The 21,506-nt window shown below is 33.8% G+C and overlaps 1 protein-coding gene across 2 annotated transcripts in view; it reads left to right on the forward strand.

Moving 5' to 3' along the window:
• The window catches only part of LOC145277011 (deoxyribonuclease-1-like), a 61,590-nt gene that overhangs the window by 29,898 nt on the left and 10,186 nt on the right, over window positions 1-21,506 (forward strand). The window contains exon 7 of one of the 2 annotated variants that reach the window (XM_080128610.1): window positions 5,031-5,224. The exons of the other annotated variant lie outside the window; for it this stretch is intronic. Within the exon in view, the coding sequence (XP_079984736.1) occupies window positions 5,031-5,111 (81 nt within the window). The 3' untranslated portion in view covers window positions 5,112-5,224. Of the gene's footprint in view, window positions 1-5,030; window positions 5,225-21,506 lie in introns of those variants that run through there. 2 annotated transcript variants of the gene reach the window in all.

Here is a 21,506-nt window from a genome sequence, read left to right on the forward strand (position 1 = left end):
AGAGAGAGAGAGAGAGAGAGAGAGGAAAAGAGAGAGATAATATATCGTTGCAAATAAACGCAATTGCAGGATTTATCTGGTGATTTTCTCATCCAAATAACAGTTCTCAAAGTTCTTTCACATAATTCTACGAAGATATCGGAGCGAAAAGAAAATCTCTTGGTTTTGGTCATTATTTGTTTTGTTGCTATATCTGGATTTGGCTTTCCTCACGTGCTGATCGTCTTTAATAATAACAGAAAATGTCGGCGAGGTTCGTCTTGCTTGTTCAGAAGGTCAGTACAACAGAAAGTGATTTATGCAAACGTACGAGCGTCATCTGTCGAAATGCGTTTAATTAAGCGAAACCTGTAATTTGTTCTTTCTTGACCCACGAGACATCGTTAAAAATGGAGGCAGTTCAAAGAGAAGTAACCCTGATGTCTTAATAGTTTTTTTTTATTCATGCAAGCATCTCGATAAGTGGCTCGGTATATTTAAAAGCTATACCAAAACAAAGAACAACATTTACCCGTACAAAAATAGTTAATTCATCTACTATCTTATGTATTCCAATCGAGAGGTCTTAAAAATGCTGCCCTTCCCTTTACGTGCAATTGTTTGACCCCCTCTTGTACTTGGTTTATCGGGTATATTTGTCAGATAGTTTTTGAAGTTTTTTTCATGAGTCCGATTGCTCCTATACTTACAGGACTGATAAAGATCTTCCTAAAATTCCAATTTCTTTTCATATAATGAATAAGACTTTGGTATTTGGTTATCTTTTCCCTATCAGCTCTGTTTACCCAGCATTATTGGGGACACTAACTTCTACTGTTTGCTTTTTTCTCTTTCTTGTCTAATGTCATTATGTCAGGTTTAATAGCTCCGTTTTCAAAATAGGTAGCGGTAGGAATTGCATGGTCGCAGTGGATGCTGTACGACTTATTTCCAACTATTCTTTCTGGTATAAGTTCTCAGGACTTGCTGCTGCATTCAAGATTCATCTTTTTACAGATTGTCGATTTTTTGTTTTATTTTACTTCAGTAGAAGTTCTCAGAAATCAAGAAGCCCACTACCTGGAGATAAAACTATTTGAGTTATTTGAGTTATATAGATAATCGCATATTCGATTAAAGTTGTTTACCTCTCAAACATTAAGCTAGTAAAGAAATTAAGAACATAATTTTCCTTCCCCCAATTAACCATTTTCATATATTGTACTAGTTTCGTGCTATTACTTGAGGTAACATCACCATTCCTCATAACGGCCAGTGTTGGTTAGCAATAGAAAGGAGATCTTATTTGGTCTGCGAATATTATTTGATTTTGAATATTTGGTTAGGGTTTACTAAGAAAGAAAAGTATTTTAATGCCAAATTGTTCTGACAAACCCCTGGACAGAGAGATTTAGACAGTAGAGGACAGTGTCTAGTAGGCATTCAAGTTCTCTCCTATGGCGCCGTATGTGTTTGTATATGACAGTGTAAACAATCAATAAATAAAATGTATTAGTAATTTACTAGTAGAAACCGTGGAAATTCCACGGTAGTTGGAAAATTTTTAAAACATAAATAAAATGAATAAGAAATGAAATAAAACAAATAACGACGAATTTAAAACAAGTTTTTGTTAGCAAATTCTTTTAACTTTTTAAAGCTAAAAAGAATTAATTAAAAAAAATTACATTTTTTTTTCAATGAAAATTCAACACATTTTGTTTTTATTCTGAATAATTTTTTATATAGATCATAAAAGAACAGGTGTCAATTCACTTGCGCATTTTTTTTTTAATTTTCGAAAGAAACTATGATAAAAAAAATTATGACACTTTAAAATTATAAAATAAGATTATAAAATAAAATTATAAAATAAAATTATAAAATAAAATTATAAAATAAAATAGCCAATTTGAAACTGTAAACAAACAGCCATGTTTTTCTTTGTTTTGAAAATTATTGAAGAGAAAATGGTTTTAATGCTTTTTAACTGATAAAGAACGACTGTAAAGGGAGGTAATTCGTTTCTTATTAATTAATGTATGCGATCATGATTCTTTTTTTGTGACACCGGACGTCGGACAAGTAAATTAATATTTAGATTTGGCATTATTTGGATTATTCGGACTACTGTTTTCACCTTGTTCTCATTTTAATTAATACAAATGATATATCATCATCATCATCATCATCATCTAAAAAAATAAATCCGAAACATTTTGAATGCAATCGTATTTCGTGACCGTGAGAGACATAATCTTGTTTTCCTGTAATAATTACCCCCGCGTTAAACCTGATTCCAAATTATAGAGCTTTCGAAGGTTAAACGTACACATCACGTAACGTAGAAAACAGGCCGAGAAATTGAAAAACGTGATGATATTTGATTTGCTTAGCGAAATCGTTTGGATAAGAATATGGTTGGTATAAGACGTGACATGTCGGGTTCAGGTTTCATTCAAAGTTATTGAGTCACTTGTACGATAGTCTTCAGGGAAGGAGAAGGCATGCATGGACTTCCTCCCACTTTTTACTAGGGTCATCTTTATTTATTTTTTATTGTTTTATTTATTCTTATTTTTTTACGATTGGGTCTCCACTTATTAAGACCAATAGATACTCAAGACTAATGGTAAATGAAATTAAATGATTGTCAAGCAAGAGACGATGAACTTTATGAATTGCGTTTGATTACTTACGGAGCAGCTGACGATGAATATTTTTTCACATTGGATTTGAAGAAAACCAAGTTGTAATCATCAGGGAAGCAGTCGCCCGGTAATATCTTCCACACCTGTCATAACACAGTGCGGATATAAATGCAGGTAAAGTAACGTCCCCAGTGGGGACAAGGACTATAAAAAAGAGAAAGAGTATGATCGCGAGAGAGGAGATAATGTTAGAGATCTCGTGAGAGACACGGAGAACGTTCTAAATCACGTGGGTGACGCCACGACTGTACTAATGAGGAAATACATGTTGTTGTTACAAAGAAAAAGCGAGTTGGAGTTATTTCCTATTCTTTATCTTGGATCTCTTTGCAACTGAAACTGCACACAACGTGTGTTGGTTCGCAGACAATGTTACACTGTGAAGGTCTTAGAAAGAAGCATTGTCGAAAAAAAAATTTCGCCTGGCTCTAGCCACAGAGGGAGAAAGGAAAATCACTTTTTGCTGTGGTAGGAAGACAAGTTCTTATTGTGAATATATTACAAGGATGGCCCAAACATTGAAGCTCAGTCGAGCACCACCCTTAGAAATAACGATAAAGTAGAAAGAAACTAGCAACATCTCTTCTGTGAAAAAAGGGTTCTAGGGAAGATGATGGATCCCTTACTAGATTTCGGATTAGATTATGTACTTTGTCAGGGCATGCTAGATTGCTTTGTGTTTTACCTCCACAGGTGTGGCAGCAATATTCTATCATAGGACGTATCTTACTCTTACATACGTAGAGGATTGCGTCCGGAGTCATGTACTTTGTTAATGATCAAACCATTTTGAATGGCCACAATTATACGAGCGGTTACCATAAATAAACATTCATAAGATAGCAGTTAAGTAAGAGCATAATTTGAGCAGCTGTTGATGACATGATTGGTTGCTTAGATTTAATTTTCATAGTATCAGGTCGCTGCAAAAAGTTTTTGCCGATTTAAAATCTTGAAAATGAAAAACTGTATGGTTTGAAAATCCTTTTTATGACAATAAAGACCTGTGCTCTTTATAACTTGATTCGATCTGTCAACGAGTTTATAAATGTTTAGCTTGTAAAAATCTTCAAGTTTTGATTTGTTGAATTGCAAAGTTTTAGGTTTTGATCTGTAAAATTGCAATGTCTTTAGGTTTTGATGTGAAATATGAATCTACTCATATTCAATCTCTTCTCGTGATGTTAACACACACACACACACACACACACACACACACACACACACACACACACACACACACACACACACACACACAGATATATATATATATATATATATATATATATATATATATATATATATATATATATATACTAGCTATCCATCGATGTTTGTTGGTTCCAGGGCTTTTAATATGTACCGGTCTGGCTACACTGAAATGATTTTGTAATCCTCGAAATAAGTGATAGTCCAAGGAAGAGAGGCCAGTAGAATATGCGGGATGAGGCAAGAATTTATAACCGAACCGTCCTAGGCGATCTTTGGTCAGTAGTGCTGTACGAGAATGAGGATTATCATGAGAGTAGATGACACCATAAATGCGATTATGTAACTAATTGCTTACAGAAAATGCGATGATAGTACTTTGCTAATAGAAAATTCGATTATATAATAAGGTGCTTAAAAAAAACAGCGATGGGATGCCTTCATGCTTATAGCAAATGTGATTATATGACCAATTGCTTATGGACACAGCGATCTTACGACTTTTTGCTCATGTAAATGCTACTATATTACTAAGCGTTTGTAGAAATAACGATAGTACAACTGGTTGTTTACAGAAACTGCGATCATATCACTTATAGAAACCGAACATTTATAATTTTGTTTAAAGAAACTTGCTGCGTCTTTCAAGGCCGTCTGTCAAAATTCATTGTCTGGATTTTGATGTATACACGTGTGTTTTAAATTTGAAAATAAAATGCCGGAAAAGAGAGCTGCGTGTTTGAGTTTTTATATTCCGCGCGAAAATTTCGGCAGTGAATATTATCGCACCCATGCTTAGCTGAAAGAAACTGTGGATTAGAGATTTTCTCCAATCTAGAATCGATGAGAAAAATAAACATTTACCGCAGCTGCTACTTACAATGTAGAGATAGGGTATTTTTTTAATGTCTTAATAATTTAACACCACTCAACCAAACATACTTTTTTTCAAACTTGTTAATTATAAATGTGTTCACAGTTTGCAGTTGTATTTTATTTACGTTTTTTTTTTTTTTTTTTTTTTGCGGATAACGAAAACGTCGTGTACTTAGATTTAGTAAAGTTGTGTTTGAAAATACTTAAGAAATACCCACGCATATGACGTTTCTAATTATTCCTTTTCTTCTTCAGGCTCTTAAAGTGAGCGACCATTATCCAGTGGAAATTTCGTTTAAAGAAGACTGCAACGCCGAAAATGTCATCATTGGATAATATTACAAGCGTTTTTCAGGAGGAATTACAAAAAAAGGACTAATGAATTGGATTTCGAATCTAATAAATCAATGTCCCCTTTTTTTAAAGAAAAATAAAACTTATACCACCCCTCTTGTTATTCCCCTCTCTCTCATCTATCTCTATTTCTTTTCTCCTTTACTCTCTCTCTCGCTCTCTCTATTCTTTCTCGCACCGTATATATATATATATATATATATATTAGTGATGGGACGATTCCAATATTTTTCCCAATTCCACTACAATTACCGATTATTACTTGGCCTTTTGGTCAAGATCAAAGTGTAGTATCTGTTCTTCAGATGCTGCACTTCCATTTCTTGTTCTCTTTCGGCGGAGGGGAAATCCTTCACGACTGAGACAATTTTTATTTTGTACCTTTTCTCCACGTTAAAAAAACGACCCTGGTGTCTAACTCTGTCCCGTGGGGAGGCATAGTAAATAGGTACAATTACCGATTCCGTACCAAATTCCCGATTCCGATACAATTACCGATTCTGATTCCGATTCTCCACGAATCTCTGAATATTTAACTATAAAGTTGTTATTTTCTGGATTTCTGTAAAAAAACACACGTTAAATATGCAGATATTTTCCTAAACGTAAAATTACACTTGTGGATGATGATCTATAGATTTTAGCTTTACTGGTAATTTAAAATCAATAAATGTTTATTATTTTATCCAGCAATGGAAGAGTTTGGTTTTAAAAAAAATCATATAAAAAAAAAGACAATTAAAAGAATCGTTTTGGCATCGGAAAATAGGCACCGATTTTTTCGATTCCGATACCCCGAAATTTGTCGATTTTTCCGATTTCCGATTCCGATGCCGATTAATCGTCCCAACACTAATATATATATATATATATATATATACTAGCTATCCACTCGATGTTTATTGGTTCGACCCAGGACTTTTAATATGTGCCAGTCTGGCCACACTGAGCAGCTTTAGTACTGTCGAATCTTCCTCGTAATTGATATCACCTGCTACTGATTTAACATAATGCAAAGCTCTTTGTAAATAAGAAAATCGAGCACTGTAGCAGTGACAGTCAATGTTTGTCTAAAGCATTGTTAGATATTATTATTGACAGCGCCTATCCCAGTGGCCTGATAAAAAGAGCTATTGACTATCAACTCGATTATTGTCGGTTATATCTCGGGCTTCGAATACGTGCTGGTCTAGCCACACTGAACGGGTATTATACAGCGAAACAGTATGTCTGTATGACTATATATATGTGTGTGTTTATGCGCATACATATTTGTAGAACTCAAAGGAGAGATGTCTATTAACTAAACTTCCTCTAATCCATTCAATTGTTCAACGAATCATGTCTTCAATTTAATAATTTTGCCAGCTGCAATAAATATTTTCACAAGGAAACCGAAATGAAATTTTGTAATCCGCCAATTACATAGCAGCAAAACGAAGATGAAAACGAACTGGCTAGTCGTAATCAAGTATCTCTGTGCTGGACAGGTTTCTGTTTAGGCTTGATTGTCAAAATCCGAGCAGATAAATTCATATTTTAGATGACATAAACTTCAAGCGTGTATCACTCCTGTAATAAAGGCAGATTTAGGAAAGTTTGTATTGATTAAAAGTCTTTGAGGTCCTGCTGATAATTCCGCATATTTGTTCAGATTTCGTATATATTATTATGGAGTCATGATTTAAAAAGTAAAATTCAGTATTTGGATGCCATCAACTAGAATCGAAACCAAAAGCAAGACTGTAGCATTCAAAGCTGGTGACGTTACCACTGTACCAACGTAACACGAATATGAACTGATTAAAAATGAACTTAGATGAATGTACAAAATGTATAACGAATTTTTGGTCCTTTTTGACCCCTATAAAAACTATTTTAACCGTCTAAACTCATAAAAGAAAGGCCCGTACAAAAATCCAATCATTTGAGACCCCTAGCGCCGCTCTGTGACTTTTGGTTTCGGTAGAGATAGAGTTTGAAAATATGGAGACAAACATAGTGAGTTGTATAAATTAGATTATAATTAAACAATAATTACTATTTATACCTATAGACACTAGTGTTTCATGCTTACGCAATCATCAGTGTAGGGATGACAATCCCCCCCTCCCCCCCCGATCATGAGATTCGAACCCAGCCAATAACCTTTTGCTAAACCTTTACCTCAGGGCCACCAAACAATTGTCGTGTGAATATATATATATATATATATATATATATATATATATATATATATATATATATATATATATATATATATATATATATATATATATGTTGTTTTGAAAAAAGAAAAACCGAATGAATTTATGAAATGATCAACGTTTCGTCCCTTTTGCAGAGGACATCTTCAGGATATTAAAAGGAAAAATGCAAAAAAAGAAAACGATCATAGACCATACGAAAATGAAAAGGAAACAGTGTTTGAATCCTACCCATATCGGGAAGGAAACTATGTGTGTATGGGAAGGTTGGGTTGTTCAATGTCTATATATACACTTTTAAAAATACGTTAAATAAATATGTAAATTTCTCTCTCTCTCTCTCTCTCTCTCTCTCTCTCTCTCTAAACTTATTCATTTTGTTGAATTATTTAAGGATTAAGGAAAAACGGTTAACCAGGATCTGTTTTGATATTTTGTTATTTGATTGTTATTTTCCTTATACTAGGGGCTAAATGGTAGAACCCAGAATTCGAGACCCGAGCTTCTTGCATGCGAGGCAAGAACTCTGCCAAGTGAGCGGTCATCCAACCAGCTAATAACCTCAATCCGATGTCTCACAAGTAGGAATTTTCAACTCACCAGGACGATGCCATCCAGCAATGCTAACCTAGCGAGCAACTAGGAGTAGAATGTTCAGAATTTGAGAGATTATATATATTTATTTCCACAGCCAAACAATATAGCAGCCTAAAAGAACCATGACAGCAAAAAAGCCGGACGACTTGTTTGGGTTCATCAGTTAGACACATCCGAACCCGGGATTCGAAACCCGAACCTCTTGCATGCGAGGCAGCACTCTGTCAACTTAGCAAACGCAAGAAATTCTATTAACTAACACAGATCAAGCTCTTCCCGTTACACCACTCTCAACCCTATACAGATCTATAAAGGGATAGAGAAGAAAAAGGAAGGGACATAAGGAAGAAGATGGGAGGAGAAGGGAAAAGAAAAGAATGAGAGAAGAAAGAATGGGGAGATGGAGGAGGAGGGAAGAAAAGAAAAAGGAGGAAAATCATCATTAAATTATTGCTTGTTTCTTCAAAGCATTTCTTGCTGGTTAGTACTAGTCTAATCCTCCCCGTCAACTTCACCCACCCACAATTACATCTACCATCACAGTCTTTTTTTATTATTATTAATTTGCTTATTTGTTATTTGTTTATTTGCTACCTTTAGCCTTAATAATTGTGTTATGATAATAATAACTGTGTTGCAGTACATTACCGCTTATGTAAAAAAAAAAAATATATATGATTGCATGAAAATGAATATATATAGTCATTTACATGCAGTACTATTTCGCTGTATGATAGCTCATCAGTGTGGCTAGACAGCAACTACGTCAAACCAGGTTTGAAACTCGATCGCCTAGGCGACAGTCAGCGCTTCTCACGGTTACGCTATTTGGCTGCTAAAAGTGAGAATGTACATGTGTGTGTGTGTGTGTGTGTGTGTGTGTGTGCGTGTGTTTGTGAGGACACTTCTCAACCTATATGCTTAACCAAATTTTGAAATTTGGTATATAGAGTAGTCGGACATGTGAAAAACTTTTTAATCAATATTTATCCGAAAAAAAAAAGGCTGGTAAGAGGCCAAAATTGAAAATTTTTTACTTGGAAGGTCATCGTTTTTTTTAAAAATATGTTTGCCAACTGTTACATAAGGTTTGAAAACACTTTTTAGAGATCTTGGCAAGCTGGTCTAATGGGTATCGTACTTGACTCACTGTTTTTAGGATTTGGCTTCGATCTCAGCTTGAGGAATTTCTTTTTACTTACAAGAAGTGAACTGTCTGGAAGAAAAACACGCATGTTTCAGTTTCTTTCCGTGATTTTTTTTTTATTTTTACTTCAGTTTTAAAGGAATTTAACGTTACGTTTAATCCCGGGCAACGCCGGGTACATCTTCTAGTATATATATATATATATATATATATATATATGTATATATATATATATATTTATATATATATATATATATGCCGCTCTTTGGATATTTTTATATATATATATATGTATATATATATATATATATATATATATATATACATATATATATATATATATATGCCGCTCTTTGGATATTTTTATATATATATATATATATATATTTATATATATATATATACACACACACACACACACACACATATATATATATATATATATATATATATATATATATATATATATATATATATATGCCGCTCTTTGGATATTTTTAGGATGAAAGGCGACACAGAGATTCAAATTTGTTCATGTTCTTAACTCAATATAGTGACAAACTTTACACCTATAAAGAAACTAGCAGGGGGACCCGACGTTGCCTGGGATTAAATGATGATCAACGAATGTTTCATACTCATATTTTTGCTGTCATCGAAATCGGTCAAATCGATGGATTGACTTCTCTGTTTGGGGACCCATCGTGGTGCACCGGGAGGAAACTTCACATGCACCCCCGCAGTGATTTAGTTCACAATACATTGTAGTCTACATTGCACTGTAGAGAACCTACAGTTTGTTTCATAATTTTTTTTATATATAATGACTTGAATTAAAGTTTGAAATGCAAAAGTCAAATATCATGGTTTAATTATGCTCTAAGCAGAAACATTTATTTCAAGCACGCCTCTGTTATATCAAAGAACATACGATTGATTTTATGTACTTGGCTTTTCTACTCGTGCAGTGATAATGGCTTGAATTTAAGTTTAAAATAAAAAAAGTCAAGTATCATGATTCAATTGTGCTTTAAACAGAAACATTTATTTTGAGAGCGCCCCTGTTATATAAAAGAAGTTACAGTTGATGCCAGGCCTTTCTGCTTGTGTGGTAATAAAACTTCTCAAATGCACTTGGGATGTTGGGCTGTATAAGGTGTTTACTTTGGTTAAAATCGCCTGTCTCTTCATTCCAATACAAAACCTACTTAATTTTCTCATCACATACATAAAATACATTTGTGTGAGATTTCATAAAATTGGCCCAGCCGTTTCGGAGTCCATAGGGAACTCTCTCTCTCTCTTACAGACAGACAAGGTTCCTTTTATATAATAATAGAAGCAGGGATCTAATAACAATCACAGTGGAATATATTTATCCACTCAATTTATAAATTTACCTTGTTTATTTTTACAATACTTTTTGTGTTTTTTTTTATCCTGAGTTTTGTGAGGAAGAGAGATTAATTCTGACCGGTCCCCAAAGTATTAATGGCGTATCATGGACACGTGTATATCTGGTTTTATTTTTCGCACGAAAAACTTAAAATACTACTAAAAAGTATTCCAACTTGTCCCCGTCCTTAATGCGAGATCGGTACGAGCTTACACATCTACTTGTAACTAAACAAAGTCGAAACACGTTCGTTAGTCAAACAGGTTTTATCCCAATTATCTCAACAAATATGGCAAACATTTGTGAAATGGGGAGAGACGTCTATTTCTGCTAATTGGTCGTTCCCCTTCTTTTATTCTTAAAAATCGACAAGAGAAAACAGTCATACCTTAAGTAACAGTTAACACCGAGGTAAGTACCGAACAATTTCCATCGTTTTCTTGCAGATTTGTCAAGTTCACACTTGATAAAAAAAAAAAAAAAAAACGTTGGTCTCGAAACCTCGCATTAAAAAAAAAATATATATATATCCCTTCATGGTATTATTTATCAATCCTGTATCGTTGTAGTTTCCTAGATGTAAATCCACTGAAACTTTGGCGTTTATCAAAAATGTGCTCAATGACAAGCAGAGAATAATTATAGTATGTTGATTTATACAAACAGTATTGACTACATATGTGCAAACATGTTTCGGCTGTACGTCATTTAGAGAGACGGCTACATCAGGCCATATCTTCTTTTAAAACCAAACTTGCCAGTATATGAGTAAGTTAAGACGTGTCTGCTTAATGGATGTGTAGCACAAATTTAGACTTGAAAGGTTAAAAAGGTAACTAATGGAGCCACATTTTAGACTAAGAATGTTGATAGTAATCATATTATTGTAAGAGAATAGAAAAAGGCTATTGAGTACTTAAACTAGTGACATAGATTTCAAACTGCCTTACCGCTATACGCCATAACACTTGTTTTACTCCTACACATTTTTCCCTCTATGTTGTCTCTTTGTACCTTTTCTCTTCCCCTTCTCTCGTCTCATCTTTATTTTCTTATGATTTGGTTAAAAGATAAACTCAATAAATGAAGGATAGATTTAAATTTGGTTTTAAAAGGAGACAAGGCCTTATGAAGATGTATTAGTAAATGAGATACAGTAGAAACATCTATGCACATATGTAGTATATGTGCGTGAAAAAGTATAAAAGGGAAACTAAATTAAAAACCTGTTTCCTGTGTTTAATTTGTTTTTTCTTTTGTATTTTTCACACAATTTGTCTTAGCTAAATTTCATTTTATGATATATTGTGTTATTTACCCCCGCTATATATATATATATATATATATATATATATATATATATATATATATATATATATATATATACACAATTATTTACGAAAGTGCATTTTTACCTAAATGTGAGTTGGGAATTATTTTCCCTTTAATCAATTTGGTACCCTCACATGGGGAGCGGCATATATATATATATATATATATATATATATATATATATATATATATATATATATATATATATATATATATATATATATATATATATAATGTGGTGTATAAGTCACTTTACCATTTTAAAATAAATATCTTTTTTGTAGATGATGAGTGTTTACTTAATTCTTTTTATTGCATGGTTTAAAAATTAGTATTTTATTTTAATTCATCTATAAAAATATATTAATGCCACGTAAATGGCTTTTATTTTCAGCCTCGTGAATACGAGTTCCTTGTAAGGCAAACTGACTTATGCGTCATTCTGCATGTATATATATATGTATATATATATGCATATAAATATATATATGTATTAATTGTTATAATAAAAAAATAATTATATATATGCATATAAATATATATGCATAAATATATGTATATATGTATATAAATATATATATATATTAGCATATAAGTATATATATACATATAAAGATATATATATGCATATAAATATATATATACACATATAAATATATATATATATATATGCATATAAATAAATATATATATATACATATAAATATAAGAACAAGTAGTTAATAAAACATGTTAAAAACACTTTGAAAAAGAATTAAAGACATATTTAATTTTAAAAAAGGAAGCACAAAATAAGTGTATAGTCCTTAATCCGCAGAGTTTCGAAGAAATACTTTCCTTCTCATTAGAGGGTAGGATTTAGCAAAATGCGTGATCAGATTTTGCTTGCAAAAGTATTTAATGAAACTAAAAGTTAGTCATAGATCTTAATTGGTAACAAATAGTGGAGCAAAGGGAATAGGGTGAAGAAAAAGGTGATTTCACGTGAATGGATAGTCTGGTGAAGGGTAAAATATCCAATCACGGTAAAATCCAAAAAAGTTGATAAATTTCAATTTCCACGAGTAAAATTCAAGGGAATCGCGTAATTAGTAGATGGTCCAAAGTAATCCTACAGACAGAAATCCGTGGAATAATTCACAAATAGGTACAAGGAAAAGGGAATGAGTTCAAATAATATTATTAAAAGAATGAGAAGATGTGCGTAGAAAAAAGAAATGGAAGAATTTAAAACACGACTGTCAAGGCTGGGCTGATTTAAGAAAAATGAGCGAAGAAGAAAAAAAATTGAATGTTGACTGAGTTAATTTTAGAGTAGAAAAGGCAATGTCAAAATTACCTAGACAGGATGACGTTGAAAAGACACCAAAGTTAACGCAAAAAAGGGGACAACTGAAATATACAAGTTATTACTTAAGAATTAAATGATGAGCATTACATTATTACATATACATACATACATACATACATACATACATACACACACCTATATATATATATATATATATATATATATATATATATATATATATATATATACTAGCAAAATTAACCGTCGTTGACTGGGTTAAAAAAATGGACTCTGATTTATGAAAGTATGATAGTTTATGAAAAGGAAGGGTTGTAAAGAGATAGCTTCGAATTTGGGGGCATCTAAACCAAAGCAAAATATGATGAAAGTAAAAATAAAATAGATAAACCCCATGATTTATTATACCATACCTGTTCACACTGAAACACTTATCACAATATTCTGTGGATCTATATAAAAAAAGCCTTGTTAAACTTTGTGACATATTTCCATTTTATGGAGGTCAGGCGCGAACGAACACACCATAATTTTATTATACCATATTTCTTCAAACTGAAATATAATTATCAAAGTATACTTACGCAGATAGATATGAAAAGTCTTTATTAAAGTTGTGCCTATTTCCATTCTATGGAGAGCAGGCGCGAACGCAGACCCCACAATTTTATTATACCATCCCTATTTAAGATAAAACATACTTATCAAAGTATTCTTATGTACATCTATATCAAAAACACTTGTAAACGTTTTTTTTTTAATTTAAATTTTTTTTTATTTCCATACTTTGTGGACCAGGCGCGAAAGCAGACCCCACAATTTTAATGAACCACCGTTCTGCCAGATCAAACATATCCATTCTTGTGTCTCAATACATCTTCTATCATTATATGTAATCATTTTTTAAAAATAGTCAACCATATAGGAGCCTATTCGTGACCACGTACACACACATTCAACTATATATATATATATATATATATATATATATATATATATATATATATATATATATATATATATATAGCGAATAGAATCTCTCGTGCTAGAAAGGCATTAAAAAAAACTGAATACTCCATTGTAGAAAAACCGAGGAATAAGACTGAAAACAAAGTTAAAAGTGTAAAAACCCGTCATACTTATCACGCTGCTGTATGCATCAAATGCATTGACGTCTTATCGTAACCAAATTATACAACTGGACGTCTTCCACACGAAATGTCTCCGTACTATTTTTTTTTTTTTTTTTTTTTTTTTTTTACAAAGGCATCACCACATTATCAAGGCCCAGAGGCCACTCAAGGATAAGGGTTAAAGAGTGTACAGTAGAAGTTGGTCAATATAGTAATCATTAGTAATGAAAATTTGGTAAATTTAATAACTTATATGGAACGGCTCATCAAGAACTTATTTACTTTAGACTTGAACAAAACCATATTGTAGTCAGCCGGAAAGCAGGAAAACGGAAGACAATTCCACAGGCGTGCAGTTCTAAGAAAGAAGCTTTGTTCATGGAATCTACGTTTAGGTTTAGGCACAGATAAAGAGTGGGGGAAATTATTGATAGTGTTTACAGCTAGACGAGTGTTTCTTGTGAAAGTTTGGCGAGGGGGGACCATAGATTGAAGCTCAGTTGAACACTTTCCATGAAAATAACGATACATCAGAGACAAACTCGCAACATCTCTTCTGTGAGATAGAGGTTGCAAGGAGGAGAAAAGGACATCTCCTACGAGGCTACGAAGTCTATTTTGAACTCTATCAAGGCAGGACAAGTTCTTTCTAGCAGCTCCTGCCCAGATGTGGCAACAGTATTCCATCCTTGGACGTACCTGGCTCTTATATAGATAGAGAATAGCATCAGCAGTGAGATATCTACTGGATCGATAGAAAGATCCCACCATTTTTCCAGCGGCCTTGGCAACAGATTTGATATACGTGTTCCATTTAAGATCAGGAGTAATGGTCAAGCCCAGAAGCTTGTCAAAACTTGAGGCCTCCTGAAGACGAGAGCCATTCATTTCAATTGATGACAAATGTGGATTAGAATGTTGATGATGTAAAGAGAGAAGCTTGGTTTTAGATGCATTAAAAGTAACCAGCCACTCCTTTCCCCATTGTACTACGTGCTCAAGATCAGAGGAGAGAGAATTGGAGAGAACTTGCTCGTTTACTGTCTTAGATGTGGTACCATAAATGGTAGTGTCGTCAGCATAAATGTCTACAAATGATGTAAGGATATGATTTGGAAGATCATTAATGTAGATCAGGAAAAGAGTTGGGCCCAGGATGGATCCCTGAGGGACACCGGCATTAATATTGTGAGCTTCTGATTTTTGCCCCTCAACTACTACTCTTATGAATCTATCAGAAAGAAATGATTTAATAATTGAGAAGACTTTTCCAGCTATACCATAGCTAGCGATCTTATGAAGTAAACCTTTATGCCATACCCTATCAAAGGCTTTAGATATGTCAAGAGCAATTGCCCTAGAAAGATTGCCACCGTCGAGAGATTTGCTAATCCTATGCGATATAACTGTAAGGACATCTGCTGTAGATCTAGCAGAACGGAAACCATATTGAGTGTCACTAAGAAGGTTATTTTTGTTGAGATGTTTGATTACTTCTGTATTTAATACAGATTCTAGCAACTTACTCATGACGCACAGGAGACTTATTGGCCTGTACTGAGAGGGGGATGAGCGATCACCTGAATTCTTAAATACAGGGCATACTGATGAGATTTTCCAGGGAGATGGGAAACTATTCTCCTTAAGACAACGTTTAAACAGTTTTGTAAGTATGGGCGCTAGTTCAGGTTGAAGTTTTTTGAGTACTATAATTGGAATACCATCAGGGCCAGTTGCTTTACTGGAATCAAGGTTTTTGATTAGCTTGGCAACATCACGTACAGATATACGTATATCACATAGCGTGTTTTCTGATACAAGAGGAAATATTGGGGGTTGGCGGTCTTGGTCGCAAAGGGTAGAATTAGCTGCAAAGTTCTTGACAAAGAGTTTGGCTTTGTCTGATGCTGACGAGATTACCTCAGATCCATTGATAATAGTTGGGATGGAGCACACGCTTCTGTTCAGGATTCTGTTTGCTATTTGCCAAAACTGGTGGGAACCAAGCCGCTGCTCAGCTACTTTGGACTTAACAGATTGAGCATACAACTCTCTTGCGTTCCTTATTACTTTCTTACAATGGTTGCTGGCAGTCCTGAAAACGGCTTTAGTTTCCATACATCTATTACGTTTGAAGCAGTGGAAAAAGTGATTTCTGTGCGCAATGGCAGCAGCACATTCTGGAGAGAACCATGGCTGGCTGTTAGGTTTTTGCTGAAATTTTTTAGAGGGTATGAAATGGTCAATACCTACAATTAACCATTCAGTTAGGTCTAATACTATAGAGGACACATCCTTTTTAAACATAGTTTTACCCTTAAAGACCGGATATCCAATGCAGACTTGTTTACACTTTCTGGTATCAGTGGAATAGAAGGTTTCTTGATTCAATCACAACTTTGCTGGGCGGGTCATGTTGTTCGCATAGACAAGAGTAGGATACCGAAACAAATGTACAGTCAGCTTGATGGTAAGCGAAATGTTGGACGTCCTTGGCTTCGTTACAAAGAGAAATTGAGAGCTCACCTCGGAGCTGTCCAGATCGATGGCGGAAATTTTTAACTCGATGTTAGTGATAGAGGTGCTTGGAAGAGAACTCGATATATGAGTCTCTACGGGAGAATCCATGATATATATATATATATATATATATATATATATATATATATATATATATATATATATATATATATATATATATATACACACAAATGGAGTCTTCCGTCGAGTTCGACGTATGAGGTTCCGCCATAAGAACTGTTGCTCGGAAAGCCACACAGATATCAATTTCATTACATTCGAGCATTAATTCTATGATTATTATAACACACGCACACACATACACATGTATATATATAGAATTAATGTATAAAAGTGCAAGTGGTTATAGAGAATTAATGTATAAACGCGCAAAAACTGAATGCACTCGCGCGAAAATAACCGTGGCGACTAGTGCAAGCAATACGCAATTTTGTGCGCAAGCGCAAAAATTGAATGCACACACGCACGAAAACAAACATAGCGACCAGCCAAAACAATACGAAATACATTTGATAATAAAGGTTTTAACGTCATTGTTCTTAGATTAAATGAAAAATCCTTTATATAAGAGAGGTGTAATCTGTTGGAAAAATTGAAAAGAAAACAAATAAAACAAACAAACAAAAAACAAACAAACCGAAAAGAAAAAAAACAAACAAACGAGGAGACAGTGTGCATTGTACATGTCCACCCTAGTTGGTGCGTGTGTTAACAACCTTAAAAATAGAAAATAATAATTTACTGATTAATTAATATTTAAATGTGAGACCTTTTCAAAGTAAATATTAAAAACAAATGGAAAATCCCCCCCCCCCACGCTTTGAAGTGTTTCTACGTATTTTAAAAATGTTTGGCACTTATGACTCCACCAAACCCTATTTTCACTTTCTGCCCTCACCTCCGCAAAAGCTTGGAAAAATGCTCACGATTACATGTTTCGCTACGTCGCCAAGAAGTGGGGTCTCATTTTACGTAAAATTTATATAGAAAAGCGACCGCACGCTAAAATGTTAAATTTTAATTATTAAAAAAAGTTCCTTCTTTTATATTATATTTAAAGGCCATTGAAACTTATTAGCCAAAAAAAGTAGATTCTAATTCATTTTAGGAGGTAATTTACGCTGGGTTAGGTCGAAAAAAAACCCCAAATATTTTTTTTTCAAAATATGTAAATCGATTAAGTAGATTTTTTTACATTAGAAAAACATATTTGCTTTGTTCTTTTATTTGAAAACAATTCAAACTTGCAATAAAAATACAAATAAAATAATCGTAAATAAATAATTTTGGACACGAAATACACAGAAACTTAGGTAAACAAAATATTTTTTTAAAAATATGTAGGTGCACCTGAACAATCGGCACCTACTTACAATTTATTCCTTTTCGTTTTTTTCAACTATTTCTGATGAAAATGAATAATGTTTAAAATAAAAAGGGATTTTAGGATTTTATTGTCTTTTATTGTCTTAAGAAAACATTTTATTGAATGATGGGTGAAAAAAGTAAAACCTAAGAAGCCCCCAGAGCACTACTGCAAGCACTAAATAAAATTAAGAAGTCCCTACTAAAGCACCACTAAAAACAAGTTTCTACACCCTTTCTCCTGGAAGAGTAAATAGTTTTGAAGTAAGGCCTGAAAAAAAAATCGCCAGAATCTATAGGAGCTCTACTAAAAGCAGTAAATATGGTTATAAATATGATTATAGTTATACATTGTATCTTTATATTTAAATCATTTTTTTTTAACTCAACGGGGTTAAAGTACATTTGTTTGTAAGAAAACACGTTAAAATAAGTTAAAACAAATAAACATTGTGAACCTTGTGTATGCTTTGAATAGTAGCAGTGGCTTTTAATATCGGACTTTAGACAGGGAATCCATGAAATAGGTAAGCAGGCGAAATTTTTAAACCGGAAATCAAAAACCGGATGGACGATTTAACGGTTTAAACACCCAAGCAAAGAAGCAAGTGTGTATATATATATATATATATATATATATATATATATATATATATATATATATATATGTGTGTGTGTGTGTGCGTGTGTGTGCGTGCGTGTGTTACACTAAGAATGGAATTCATGCTCGAATGTAATGAAAAAAACAACAAAAAACGATTTTTAAATGTTTGCCTCATTTCGAATACATTCCTTACACGTTTTAAACGCACCGCTTATTTTCCCACTTGACATATAAAAGGCCTTTGATAGAGTATGGCATAAAGGTTTACTTCACAAGATCTCCAGCTATGGTATAGCTGAAAATGTCTTCTCAATTATTAAATCATTTCTCTCTGATAGGTTCATAAGAGTAGTAGTTGATGGGCAAAAATCAGAAGCTCACAGTATAAATGCTGGAGTCCCTCAGGGGTCCATCCTGGGCGCAAATCTTTTCCTGATCTACATTAATGATCTTCCAAATCACATCCTTACATCATTCGTAGACATTTTTGCTGACGACACTACCATCTATGGTAGCACATCTAAGACAGTAAACGACCAAGTTCTCTCCGATTCTCTCTCATCTGATCTTGATCACGTTGTACAATGGGGAAAGGAGTGGCTTGTTACTTTTAATGCATCTAAAACCAAGCTTCTATCTTTACATCATCAACGTTCTGATCCCCATCTGGCATCAATTAAAGAAATGGCTCTCGTCTTGGGGAGGCCTCAAGTTTTGACAAGCTTCTGGGCTTGACCTTTACTCCTGATTTTAAATGGAATACGTATATCAAATCTGTTTCCAAGGCCGCTGGAAAAATGGTGGGATCCTTCTATCGATCCAGTAGATATCTCACTGCTGATGCAATTCTCTATCTATATAAGAGCCAGATACGCCCAAGGATGGAATACTGTTGCCACATATGGGCAGGAGCTGCTAGAAAGGACTTGTCCTGCCTTGATAGGGTTCAAAATAGACTTCGTGGCCTGGTGGGAGATGTCCTTTTCTCTTCGCTGCAACCTCTATCTCACAGAAGAGATGTTGCGAGTTTGTCTCTGCTTTATCGTTATTTTCATGGAAAGTGTTCGACTGAGCTTCAATCTATGGCCCCCCCTCGCCAAACTTTCACAAGAAACACTAGACTAGCTGAAAACATTATCAATAGTGTTCCCCACTCTTTATCTGTGCCTAAACCTAAACATAGATTCCATGAACAAAGCTTCTTTCTTAGAACTGCACGCCTGTGGAATTGTCTTCCGTTTTCCTGCTTTCCAGCTGTCTATAATATGGTTGTCTTCAAGTCCAACGTGAACAAGTTTCTGATAAGCCGTTCCACTTAAGTTAACAAATTTACCGAACTTCCATTACTATTGATTACTATATTGTCCTTTTGACTACTCTACACTCTTTAACCCTTATCTTTGAGTGGCCGATGGGCCTTGATAAGTGGTGACGCCTTTGTAAATATATATATATATATATATATATATATATATATATATATATATATATGTGTGTGTGTGTGTGTGTGTGTATTAATATTATTATTAGTTCGCAACACACACAGGCGCACACACACACATATATATACTTTAGAGAAAGAGAGAGAGAGAGAGAGAGAGAAATGGAGAGATGGATAGTGATATATATATATATATATATATAATATAGAAAACGAGAGAGAGGGAGAAAGAGCGAGTGAAAAAAAGAAAAAGAGAACGACATGTAGATAGACAGAGATATAAAGCTAGTGGTGAAAGAGTGATAGAGATTCAAAATAAAAGAGATATAAAACGAATAATGCTTGTCTTAATAAATCATAAAATTAAAAAAAATTATTTTTCTGAAGCTGTAAAAATTTCCAGTAAAGTGTTTCTAGATGATGGGAAAATATTGTGCAAGCAAATAAATAGCATAAGTGCTATTCGATTTCAACTCGATCTTGTCTTGAATCAGCAGCAAATTGTACAGGGCTTCACCTCAAGACTGAGTGGATGCCAATTAACATTCGCAACAACCACAAAATTAAACCCCCCACAAATAACATCCTCAAATGTGTTGAAGACTGCAAGTATCTAGGATCACACATCAGGAACTCTGAGAAAGACTTTAACATTAGAAAGGCCATGGCATGGATTGCTTCTAACAAAATGGATAAGATCTGGAAATCCAATCTTGCTCGCAAATTCAAAATCCAAGTTTTCCGCGTACTTATTGAGCCAATCTTACTTCATGGATCCGAAACTTGGACTCTTTCAGCAAAACAACAGCGTCGTTTGGACGGATGTTACACACGTCTTTTGAGAAGAGTACTCAATATCTCATGGCAAAATCAGCCAACTCTAGAAATGGTATATGGAGACTTATCAAGAGTATCAACCTCAGTTTGCAAGAGGCGTGTTCAGTTTGCTGGGCATTATGCACGTGCCACAGATGAACTTGTTTCATCATTTGTACTGTGGAGGCATCCATCATCTCACAATCGATTACGAAAGTTAACTTTTCCAGGTAGGATACAAGGAGATACATTCATCCCCAAGGAAGATCTTTTGGGTTTTATGATACATAGGGAAGACTGGAAAAGTGTAGTGAGTTCTATGTGCGGCTTAGGCCACAGGATGATGATGATGATGCGATTTTTAAACTACAGTGAACACTGACTATCTCAGACTTTAATAGGGAAAGAGATTTGACTGCAACGAAGAGATAATATGCGAAAGTGAGGCTTAATTTGAGGCCATGCTTTTTTTTTTTTTTTTACAAAAAG

Source organism: Euprymna scolopes, chromosome 5 (assembly GCF_053919585.1).
Source record: "Euprymna scolopes isolate OS-2025 chromosome 5, ASM5391958v1, whole genome shotgun sequence".
NCBI classification, from domain to species: Eukaryota; Metazoa; Mollusca; class Cephalopoda; order Sepiida; family Sepiolidae; genus Euprymna; species Euprymna scolopes.